Source organism: Prionailurus viverrinus, chromosome A2 (genome assembly GCF_022837055.1).
Source record: "Prionailurus viverrinus isolate Anna chromosome A2, UM_Priviv_1.0, whole genome shotgun sequence".
Taxonomy (NCBI): domain Eukaryota; kingdom Metazoa; phylum Chordata; class Mammalia; order Carnivora; family Felidae; genus Prionailurus; species Prionailurus viverrinus.
Genome location: NC_062562.1, coordinates 6,685,478 through 6,697,425, shown reverse-complemented (window position 1 = coordinate 6,697,425; position 11,948 = coordinate 6,685,478). Strand labels below are relative to the sequence as shown.

Here is an 11,948-nt window from a genome sequence, read left to right as displayed (position 1 = left end):
TGCAATGAACACAGGAGTGCAGATATCCTTTTTTGTTATTTTGCACTTCAACATTCTTTACTGAAGTATGATATACACACAGAAAGTGCCCTGAACCTTTCAAAGAGAGAGAGAGAGAGAGAGAGAGAGAGAGAGAGAGCCTGTGTGCAAGCAGAGGAAGGGCAGAGAGAGAGAGAGAGAGAGAGGGAGAGAGAATCCCAAGGAGGCTCGGCCTTGTCAGTGCAGTGCACAGCTGGAGGTGGGATTTGTCCTCACCAACCCTGAGATCATGATCTGAGCCAAAATCAAGAGCTGGACACTAAGCTGACTGAGCCACCCAGGCACCCCTATAGCAGTCAATTATTATTGGCATTGGACACATGTGCACATTAAAAAAAAATCAAAAATCAAAAGTTCATAGAATGAAAGCAGCCTCCTTCCCGTGCCCTATCCCCATCTTTCACTTCCTCTCCCAGGAAATTCACCAGTTTCTTCTGCCTGCAATATTCTGGATATTCTGAGCACAGGTTGTGGAACATCAGCTCCAGGGAGTTTTGTCTGGTTTGTCCCTGATACATCTCCAGCCTTTTAGAACAGTATCTGGCACATACCAGCCAAATGCTTAATGTTATCTGGTAAATAAACATATAGGAAGGTTATATACACATTTTCACAAATAGTAGAGTCCTACAAGGCTGTCTCTTGCACCTGAACATAAGCTCCATGAAGGCGAGCACTCTGATGAATCTGGGCCTGCCTCGCTGGTTGACCACAGCAAGGGCAGAGGTAGGGTAGATAGGCTGGTGGGTGCTCTGAGTTTTCTAGGAGTCTTATCTGAATTCTGAGGTCTTATCAAGGCAAAACTAATCCTGTCTTTGCGGCAGGGCGTGGCACATAGTAGGAACTTGACCATTTGTTGTGGGAACTCAGAGTAGGCGCATAATGCCCATTTGCTGCATCGACACAAAGGTGCTTCAGTAGCTCCTTGTTGCGTAAAGGGGATCTCATGCTCTCCTCCAATTCCAAGGTCCCAAGGAACGGGCCAAGAGTATATCTGGAATCAAAGAGTTGTTTCAGGTTGAAGCCACCTGGCCAGGAGAAACGTGACATCACGGAGTCGTGTGACGTCATACGCCGGCAGGTTCTCACGAGTTGGGGGCTGGGAGGGGCAGGGCGAGAGGTGGGGGAGGCGAACAAAGGGACCCCGCGCGCCTCCCCCGCCGTCCCCAGCGCGCGCCCGGGCCCGACCGACCACAGCTGGAATTCATTTAGCCGCCGCCGGAAAGGGGAGGAGAGGAGGGCGGGGCGAGTGGGGGGCCGAGGCGGTGTCTCTCCCGCCCCCCTCCGTCCCAGGTCCCCAGCCCCGGGACGCAGCCCCAGCCCGGCAGGCAGCCCCAGCCCCTGCCGATGCCGTCCCGGGGACGCAGACGCCGAAGCCCCTCCGGCCAGAGCAGGGACCCGGCCTGCCCAGCCAGGTGAGTGCGGGGCGAGGGGAAAGCAGAAAAGACGGGGCCCGGGGCCCGGGAGTCGCAGGGTCGGAGCTGGGGGGGCCAGGCGAGGGGTTGGGGGCGCACCCGGGCGCGCACGCGCCGCCCGTGCTCCTGCTGCACGGAGGGAGTGGTCACTGTGAACCTTCTCCACGACTCCGGGCCGCCCCTACAGCCTCCGCCGCGAACCCCCAGACTGAGCTCCCCGCCTTCCTCAGCGGCAGGAAGTTGGCGCCGAACAGAAGGCGGAATCCGAGCGCTTTAGGCCGGACACTGGGAGACAGAACCGAGGGGTTCGGGGAGTGCGTATGGGGGGAGGGGGGAGGGCCCTCCTCCTGGCTGACTCCCGCCGGGCGAGAGCGAAAAGTGCAAGCCTCCAAGCCGAGGGGCGGAGTCCCCAGGGAGGGCAGTCTGCCCCACCGCCTGCAGGTCGGCCTCGGTGCCTCAGTTTCCCCGAGTAGTCCGTCTTCTTCAGTCACCCCGCGGGGGCGTGGCTTTGTTCTGGAAGGAATGGGAACGTGACTGCGTGGCTCCGGCGCCTCATCTTTCTCCTGGGGCCCAGGGATGGGGCGACGGTGCGAACGCGCGTGGCGCGGACCCCGCGTGGTCCCGGGCCCAGCAGATTGTCGGAACCTCGCCCCCTCCTCCGGCACGAGTTGACTCACCCGGGGATTTCCATACCCTCCCCAACTCTGCCCTAGTCAGAGACAACGGGCGCCACGCGCTGAGCCCACGGTCCCCCCGCGTTGGCGCGACGGCGGTTCGGTATTTGCCGTGTGGCTGAAGCTGGGGTCACCCCTCCTCCCCGCGCCTAAGCCCTCCGGGAATACCGAGACGAAGCTCCTTGGGGAGTGGGGGGGAGAGGCGTTCCCCACCCCCACGGGAGATGTAGGGATTCCTCGCGTGTGGCTGTCGCGGGAGAGGAGGCGCGGCCCCGGCGGGAGCGAGTGTAGATACCGCGCATTCCACCGCCAGATAAGGAGGCCAGACTGCAGCCCGAGGGCGGGGGCGGGTCCTGTCGCTGTCTCCACGGAGACGCGCTGGGCTTCGCCTAGTCTGGGGGCTGCCAGCGACCAGAGGCGTCTCCAGCCTTTGCTGTTGTTTGCGACTCAGCTGAGTTTAGGTGCCTCTACCCTCGGGGGCCCACGGGGCTTTGTTCATTTGTTCATTTGTTCATCCATCCATCCATTCATTCATCCATCCATCCATCCTTCTGTATGGCACGTTTCGTGAGCACCTTCTGTATGCCAAGCATCATGCCACAGGGGCTGAAAACAGACTTGGTCGCTGGCCTCCAACACTCGTGCACTACCGTGCAAGCCAGACAGAAAACAACAGGTACAATAATAATATCCGAAAATGGCAAGTTGTGTGAAGATAAAGCAAGATGCTGCAATAGAAAGGCCCTGGGGAAAGTGGCTATAGTAGACTGATGGTCTGAGGCGACCCCCCCCCCCCCCCAGCCAGTGACCTTGAAACTGAAACCTGAAAGAGGAGACAGTCATTCAAGGATTGGCAGGGATGGCACCCAGGAGGCCACTGTGGTTGGAGTTGGGTGGCCCTGCGGGAGAGTGGGAGGAGGCTAGATGGACAGGGGCCAGGCCATTTTGGGCAATGGGGAGCCATAGAAGAATATGGAAGTTGGAGTGACACCCTGTACTGGAGTTGTAAATTAGATAGCTCCCCCTGGCTGCTGCATGGAGAATGGCAGTGTAGGGTGGGCCTGACTGCAGAAGGGAAACCAAAAGAAAAGGTAGGGGCTCTGCCCCAGGGCAAACGGCATGGGATCAGTGAATGACAGTAGAACTGTAAGCTGCCTCCGTGGAACTTGGAGGAGGGACTCCTGGAAGCCTCTGAGGCTTCCTCTCTGTCTTTCCTCTTTTCTAATCTCCCCCTGAACAGTCTTGGTCTGTCTTCCCTTCCCTCCAAACTCTGTCACTTGTCCCTCTCATTCCATTTCAGGCCTGGCCATTCCCAGGTTCTGAGCCCAGCGATCCCCTACTGAGCCTCTGGGAGGAAGTTAGGGCTGCCTTGGAGAAGGTGAGCAGGAGACAGGCCCTGTATTTAGCCAGCCGGGTCTGGGAGCCAGACACAGGGAGGGGAAACAGCCAAGGCCTGTATCTGCCTAGGGCTGACTCTCCTGTCAGTCCCAACCTCCAGGCTCTGCTTCCTCTTTCTGGAAAGCATGGACCTGCTTTAAGCTCTCTCTGTCTTCTGCAAAGTCCTAGTGGGGAAGATGAGAAGAGGAAGGCAGTGTGAGCCTCCGTTTCCCCTTCTCTGACTAGAGGAGCTACTCCTCCTTCTGAGGATGCCCTGATGGTCTCCTGGGGCTGCAGACAGTGAGTGTGCAGACTGCCAATCTTCCCCCCAGGGAAGAAGACAGACTTTTTGGTCAGTCTCTGGGATGTGAGGAGTGAACCCAATTCTCAATTCTCCAGGAAGCATCCATAAATCTTCCTCTTGGCTGCCAGAGAGGGTTGGTGGCCCCATGTGTGGGAGGGGTGGAGGGGGTGGCCATGGGACACACCCTGGGCTTCTTGCCCACCCGCAAGGGTGTTTCCCAGGCCTGCAACGGGCCCTTGATTCCCAATCACGAATCCTAGGAGGGGCCCAGTAGGCCAGGGCAGCCTGGGGGCGTCTGGTTGTCGTGACCCTGCGGTCAGGCCGCGTTTCACACTCTCCCCAGAGACATGTCCACAGCCTTAACTCTGTCTTCTGAAAGAAGCCGTTGGCCGGTGAAGGACTGCTCACTGGCGCTTCCCTTAGGGCGCCCCCAACTGGGCCAATCAAATGCCGAGGACGGGAAGCTCTGGCCAGTTGGCGAATCGCTCAATGCCCTGGGATTGAAAACAAGCCAATCAGGGCGCCGGCTGTTTCTGCCCCGAAGGTCGGTCCAGTAAGGCCGAGGCCAGGGCCAAGTTAGCTCCGGGCCGGCTGCAGCCTGCATCGGGCAGAGGGCATCGGGGCGCCCAGGGCCCGGTCCGTCAGGGGAACAAGGGGCCTCTGTGTGGCGATCTGGGCGGGGCGGCAGTCTCCGGGGATGCGCACAAGCCCTTCTCTGTTTCCAAACTAGGACGGATGCCCCTTTACCCAGGGGGAGCAGCTGCCTCTGTCAGGCCCGGGGCCAGGACGCCCCCTCCGAGGACTGAGATGGCTGAGTGACCCCGGAAGCCCCCCATAGTTCCCAGGCTCACTAGGAACCGGCCTAACCAGCCTTTTTCTGGAACGGTACTCCTGGAGCGCACGTGGTCCTTGCCCGGCATGTTTCCAGGGACCCAGGGCGGGCTCTTCCTGCGCCCTCCCCCATCAGCTAAAGACTGGAGCTTCTTCCTGGCTCCCCTCCTTAAAGACAGACACAGCACCAGCTCCTCTGAGACATCCCCCCCCCCCCCCCCCCACCGCCAGCAAGCTGGGAGGAGGCCATGATGTTGGCTTCTCATCCTCTGCCCACGCTTCTTCCCGCCCCCTCCCCCCATGGATCAGTTTTCTTTGAGACGGGGGTGACTCAGGCTTTCATGGAAATAAATGCCGGTCCCCCCCTTCCCCTGAGCCCCCTCCCCGCAGGGCTGCACGCCCCCTCCTCGGCTCACATGACTTGAGCGTTGCAGCAGCTGCCTGGTCCTCCCAGCCAGGACCTCCCAGACTGGTCTCCTGTGGCTCCCCCATCCCATCACCCCCTCCCAGCCTTTCCCACACCGGATGTGACTGGGGAGTGAGGACTCCACCCTGTTTGTTCCAGGGGCCTCACATCTGGATTTCATCCTGGCTGGGGATGGGGGGGGGGGGTGTGCCAGTGCCCTGCTTACCCCGCTGGGACCCTCTGCAGGGCAGGGCTAGATGGTGCTGATGAGAACAGGATGTTGGGAGTCTGGCCTGTAGCTCAGTCTCCATCCCTTCCTAAAAGATTGGATGGAGGGCACCTAAGGGAGCTAATATATTAGCTAATATTTATTGAGTGCTTGCTATGTGCTAGGGGTGCTGCATGTACCATTCGACAGGATTTTCCCATTACCCCTATGAAGTAGGTTTTCCTCTCCCCATTGCACAAATGAGGACGTTGGGGCTGAGAGGCCGGGCATTCGGTGACTTGCCCAAGGTCCCACAGCAGGTCGGGTGGAGTGCGGTTCAACCCTGGATTACCTCCAAGGTCTTTGTCCTTGAAGTTGCCATGACCTCTGAGATGCTTAAACCTCAGGCCGCCCTGGTGTCTCCCCAAGACCTTATCTTGGGAGCACCCATGGCCTCAAGGCTCAGACCCAGCCTGAAATCCAGGGCTGTGGGTGGTAATGAGCAGGGGACGGTGCTATTAGTGAGCATCTTGCTGACCCAGGTTGGCAGGCAGCATGAAGCCCCAGGCTCTAGTGTATTCTGGAAAGGAGACAAGCCCTCCCAGCCCTGCCCAAGGCTCACTTTCCGGGTGGGTGAGCATGGGTTCTGGAAGTTCACTTTGTATTTGGGGGACTTTCTGCTCTTTTTGGAAGACAGTGCAGCCTAGAAGTTATAGAGGCTTTGGAGTGGGTCTCCGGCTCTGCCACTTGGAGACTTACTAGCTTTGAGACTTACGGGAAGCGAATTGACCTCTCTGGGTTTCCCACTGGTAAAGCAGGGACGATGGTAATCCTGACTTCATACGGCCACTCGGTGAGAAGTGAGGAAGCTGGGACTCACACCGCGTCCACCTGGAGTCAGAGCCCAGGGAGCGGCCACAACACTGACCTGTCTGTTGGTCTTTTCCCTCTGCAGCTCTGACAGCCCCATGGCCCTGGCTGGCCACTGAGCCCCACCATGGGCAGCCTGTACTCAGAGTACCTAAGCCCCAGCAAGGTCCTGGAACACTATAATTACACCAAGGAGACGCTGGACACTCAGGAGACCACCTCCCGCTGGGTGGCGTTGGCCATCATCGTCCTCATCTGCTTCACCATCGTGGTGGAGAACCTGATGGTGCTCATTGCTGTCGCTCGCAACAGCAAGTTCCACTCGGCCATGTACCTGTTCCTGGGCAACCTAGCCGCCTCGGACCTGCTGACAGGTGTGGCCTTTGTAGCCAATACCTTGCTCTCAGGCCCCGTCACGCTGGGGCTGACCCCTTTGGAGTGGTTTGCCCGAGAGGGCTCTGCCTTCATCACGCTTTCCGCCTCCGTCTTCAGCCTCCTGGCCATTGCCATTGAGCGGCACGTGGCCATCGCCAAGGTCAAGCTCTACGGCAGCGACAAGAGCTGCCGCATGCTGCTGCTCATCGTGGCCTCGTGGCTCATCTCGCTTGTTCTCGGAGGCCTGCCCATCCTGGGCTGGAACTGCCTGGGCCATCTCGAGGCCTGTTCCACCGTGCTGCCGCTTTATACCAAGCACTATGTGCTCTGCGTGGTGACCATCTTCTCCGTCATCTTACTGGCCATCGTCGCTCTGTACGTCCGCATCTACTGCGTGGTCCGCTCCAGCCACGTCGACGTGACCGGCCCACAGACGCTGGCCCTGCTCAAGACGGTCACCATCGTGCTGGGTGTCTTCATCGTCTGCTGGCTGCCTGCCTTTAGCATCCTGCTCCTGGACTATGCCTGTCCCGTCCGGTCCTGCCCCGTCCTCTACAAGGCCCACTACTTCTTTGCCTTTGCCACCCTGAACTCGCTGCTCAACCCCATCATCTACACATGGCGCAGCCGGGACCTGCGGCGGGAGGTACTGCGGCCGCTGCAGTGCTGCCGGCGGGCGGCGGGCGTTCAAGGGCGGCGGGGCGGGACCCCGGGCCATCGCCTCCTGCCTCTCCGCAGCTCCAGCTCGCTAGAGAGGGGCACACACATGCCCACGTCGCCCACGTTTCTGGAGGGCAACACGATGGTCTGAGGGGTAAAGTGGGCCACGAGGCCATGGCAGAGGGCTCCGTGGAGAGACACCGGGTGACCTTGGACAGAGACGTGGGGTTGCCAAGCAAGATACCCCCACTCCACAGACCTGGGTGGTATTGAAAATACTTCACGCCAGGGCTGGCCGGCTGAGACACCAGCCAGTCGGATGGCAGAGCTGCAGGGTCAGAGGCTAGTGCAGTAACTGGTGTGGCCCCTTCAGAACTGGATCGTGGGGAGGACTGGGGGACCTGGAAGGGGCCTGGGTGACAGCAGGCAAGCACTCAGGGGGAGCTCAGGGCAGGAGCCACTTATAACCCCTTACAAGGGATTTCAACATTTCATGACCATCTGACCCTCTGCCCTGTACAGGGCTCCCCTCTCTGAATCTAGCCCCCTTGTCACCTCCTGGCAACCTTAGGCCACTTCCCCCAGAACCATTGCCCCAGGGGCCGGAGGCCTCCTCCTTGACCGTCCTGGGTGGCCCCGGCTGACAGTTGCAAAGCCCAAATCCACAGCTTCCCCAAATGTCACCAGCTGCCACTTTGGCCTCTTCTTCTTTTCTCCTCTCTCTCTCCATGACATGCTGGGAAACCATGGGGTGGAGAGGGGGGGCTGGATGCCGTTCTCAGACCTCATCGGCCAATTGCACTATTTGGGGCACAGAGGAATCACCGAGGGCTGGAAAAACTGGTCTGGGGGAGCTGAGGAGGGCTTTGGGCCTCCTGGTGGGAAAGGGTGGAACTTGAGAAAGTTCTAGGGGAACTGTTTGCACAGGATCCCCCCCCCCAAAAAAAAAAAAAAGAAAAAACAACCACCCAGAACTACTCCCACCTCCAGCCCAGCGGAGGTACTGGATCTCCTGGGGCGGGGCAACCTTGAACCCACTATGCCTCCTTTCGAGTTGTCTCGTACGGAGGAGCACGGGGGTGGGCATGCCGAGGACATTTGTGGGATGCTCTCCCCTCACCTGCCCCAGAAGGACTTTACTAAATTCCATGGATAGATGGAAGGGACATTGCGGTACAAATGTATATTTATGTGTGTCTGTGTGCGTGTGTGGTATCTGTGACCCGCTCTCCCCACCATGTTCCCCCCGAATGGATGCTGTTGTCGTCTCGTGTCTGTTTTGAAGCTGCCAAAGAGGGATCTGGCCCTGCACAGACCCCTTTGTAATTAATGGCTCATCTCCCCACTTGAGAGCTGGGGTACAGCTCTCCTCGGGGAAGGAAACCTCACGCCTCAAAGTGATTTCTCGTGAATGCAAAGGCTGGGGAGGGGGTCTCGGGGGGCAAGGAGCCAGTTGGGGGCTTGTCTCCCCTCGTACAGCTCCCCAGATGCCCCCCATGCCTGAGATCCAGGCCCAGGCCAATAAACGGTTCAATCTCTCATTCTGGTGGTGGTTGTCTTTTTAGGGCTAAGGCAGCATCCCACTAGCACCCCGTGGCTGGAGGGGGGATGGGATGGGGGGGTGGCTGCCATCCAGGCCACTCCTACTTTGCCGGCTTTCCTATTCTGTGCCCCAACCCCTAACCCCACCCAAACCAGGATTACAGTGGCTTCGGGTAAATGCTGACCTTTCCCTAAGGCATCTGTCTGGCCCCTCCCAGTGGTTAATTAGACTCCAGGCCTTCTTGCTTCCCTTTAAAGATAGCCTGGCGTGTTTAGGGAGGTCCCCTACTTCATCCCAAGTACATGTTCCTCCCTGAGGGATGGTCTTGGGGGACACGGGCCCAGATAACCTTCCAGGCCTCAGTATTCCCCAAAGGAACGGGTAACTTTTCATCAAGCACTTTCCAAGACGTGAATCCTCAGGAGGTGGGAGTTACTAGGCACGATCGTGGCGATGTGGGTTCAGAGAAGGTACGTGACCTGCTCAGGGTCACACAGCAAGTTAGGGCAGTGCCTGTCTGCATATGATCCTCCCAGCTCCACCACTGGGCCACAGAGAGTATCCTCAACCCCCTCTTTGCCACCGAGGGAGTGGGGAGTGCAGGCTGCCAGCCGCACCCAGAACCAGGAGAAACCCAGATGGGACACAGCTGGGAGGTGGCTTCCTAGCTCAGCTCCAGGGTGACACTCCCCTCTGCCCAGAGGCACCAGGCCCAGCGGCTCCTTTGGAGATAGATTTGGAACTTTGATGGGGGAACCCAGTCCCTAAGCTAGAGCCCCACCTAGGTCGCCCCAGCACCAGCGCAAACACTGGGGCAGCCCCGGGGGGGAAGGAGTGGGGCAGACGGCAGCCAGAGGCTGAGGTCTGCACTTCCTATCAGGATTCCCCTCCTCTAACAGTTTGGGGACAACCTCCCTTTGGAAACCCAAGCCCCAGCTAAAACTGGGAGGAGAAAGAGGCACAGGCCAGGCCAGAGTCAGTCCAAAGATTTCCCCCAGATATATACCTGCTTTCTCTACCTTCTTCAGGCCTCTGTTCAACTACCACGTCATCAGAGAGGCCTGTCTTGACCATCTTTTTTCTCTTTTGAGTCCCTCTCCAGCTTATCCCCTGGGAGGAGATTATAGGTCAGTTTATCTGTCTCCCCCAGGAAAATGTGAGCATTTGAAGATAAGACTGCATCTGTCTTATTACTGTGTCTCTAGAACTTGTTTTTGAGTTTATCTATTTTTGAGAGAGAGAGAGAATGAGCAGAGGAGGAGCAGAGAGGGGGACAGAGGATCCGACGCAGGACTCAAACTCACGAACTATGAGATCATGAACTGAGCTGAAGTCAGATGCTTAACCGACTGAGCCGCCCAGGCGCCCCCGTGTCTCTCACATCTTAAACAGTACTTGGCATGTTCCCACTGCAGGGCTTTTCCACCTGCTGGTCCCTCTGCCTGGAATGATCTTCCCATCTTCCCCCACATATGCCCGGGACTCCTCTCTGCTCCTTCTGGTCTACCATAAAATACCACCTTGGGTGAGGCCCCTGGCCACGCGAACATTTCTTGTCCTGCCTGCTTCCTTTGCTAATCTCCGACATGGAGCACATTTTGCTTCTTTATCCTGTTAATTTTCTACCTGCCCTTTAGGATGCCCGTTCTGTGACAGCAGGGACTCATATAGGTCTTGTTCACTGCTTGGCCCCGGTGCTCAGAACGGTGGTGAGGACACAGCAGGTGCTCAAGAAATGTTTGTCAAATGAGTTGAAGCCAAAACAAATGCTGGCCATTTCACGTAGTGTCAAGTTTATTTTCTGTGAAGAAACTAAAATAGGGGAAGCAACGGCTTCAGGTACTCTGTAGAATAGACTGGTATTGGTGCTCTGACAGGTGAAAAACCCTGAGGCACCAGAGAGGTCAAGTAATCTGACCAGGGTCACGCGGCATGGGAGTGGAGGGGCAGGGATTTGAACCCATGCGGTCCTTGATTGAAAAATGTAGTCACATCTGATCCTCCTGATCTGAAGATCTAATTTACTGATATCTCTCAAATCTTGGAGCCTAGGACAGAACAGACCAACTCACAGGGATGCATAATGATGTTCACCTCCTCTCTCCTTCCCGAGGCTGTTGGATATTAGGGGGCATCAGAATTACCTGGAACAACCTGGTAAAATGCAGATCCTTAAGCTACTAGCACATGGAATGTGGCCAGCGTGATGCAGGGGCTGAATTTTAACTTTTTAGAAAAGTGATTTTATTTTATTTTATTTTATTTTTTAATTTAGAGAGAGAGCATGTGCTCGCACGAGGGAGGGAGAGGGACGGGGGAGAGGGAGAGAGAATCTTAAGCAGACTCCATGCTCAGCGGGGAGCCCAACATAGGGCTTGATCCCACGAACCATGGGATCATGACCTGAGCAGAAATCAAGAGTGGGATGCTGGGTGCTTAGCTGACTGAGCCACCCAGGCGCTCCTGGAATATTTCTTTTAATTATGATATCAAGTTATTAGGCTCAGCTGCAAATGACAGAAAACACAGAATATTAGTAACTTAAATTGAGAGAGAGAAATTGATTTCTCTCATATAAAAGGATTTGGAAATTGGTCCTGAATAAGGACAGATGCCCACTTACCAGCAGTCTAGGCTCCTCCTATCTACCTCTCTCTCTCTCTCTCTCTCTCTCTCTCTCCATCCATCCATGCGTCCATTGACCTACCTAAATACCTCACCGTGTTTCCTAAGAACAAAGCATTCTCTTATATAACCTTAGTAAAATAATCAAAATCAGGAATCTATACATGTTGATCAGATTTCACCAATTGTCCTATTACTGACCTATAAAGCAGAAGAAAATCCCAGATCACTTGTTATATTTGGTTGTCTTTTTAGTTTCCTTCAACTGGAACAGTTTCTGAACCTTTCTTTGTCTTTTGTGACCTTGACATTTTTGAAAAATATAGGTCAGTTATCTCATGAGCCAAAGTTGGATGCTTAACCAACTGAGCCACCCAGGTGCCCCATCACTGAAGATTTTTAAGAATATCGGAGGATATCACATCATTTTCTTCGTATATACTCCACTTTTTATCTTTAGAAGAAAGCAACACTTTTTTTTTTAACTTAACCACAATACCATGGTTGTACTTATCAAAAGTATTAATCAGCGTTAAAATTTCCCTGTCACAGCTTTTTTTTTTTTTTTTTTTGATGTTTTATTTATTTTTGAGAGAGAGAGACAGAGTATGATCGGAGGCG

At 56.1% G+C, this 11,948-nt stretch overlaps 1 protein-coding gene across 1 annotated transcript; it reads left to right on the top strand.

The window, feature by feature from the left end:
* The first annotated feature begins 1,109 nt into the window (after positions 1–1,109).
* On the top strand, positions 1,110–8,698 carry S1PR2 (sphingosine-1-phosphate receptor 2). Its single transcript, XM_047851000.1, has 2 exons — positions 1,110–1,454; positions 6,210–8,698. The coding sequence occupies exon 2, from the start codon at positions 6,252–6,254 to the stop codon at positions 7,308–7,310; it is 1,059 nt and encodes a 352-aa protein (XP_047706956.1). The 5' UTR covers positions 1,110–1,454; positions 6,210–6,251; the 3' UTR covers positions 7,311–8,698.
* Positions 8,699–11,948: the final 3,250 nt, after the last annotated feature.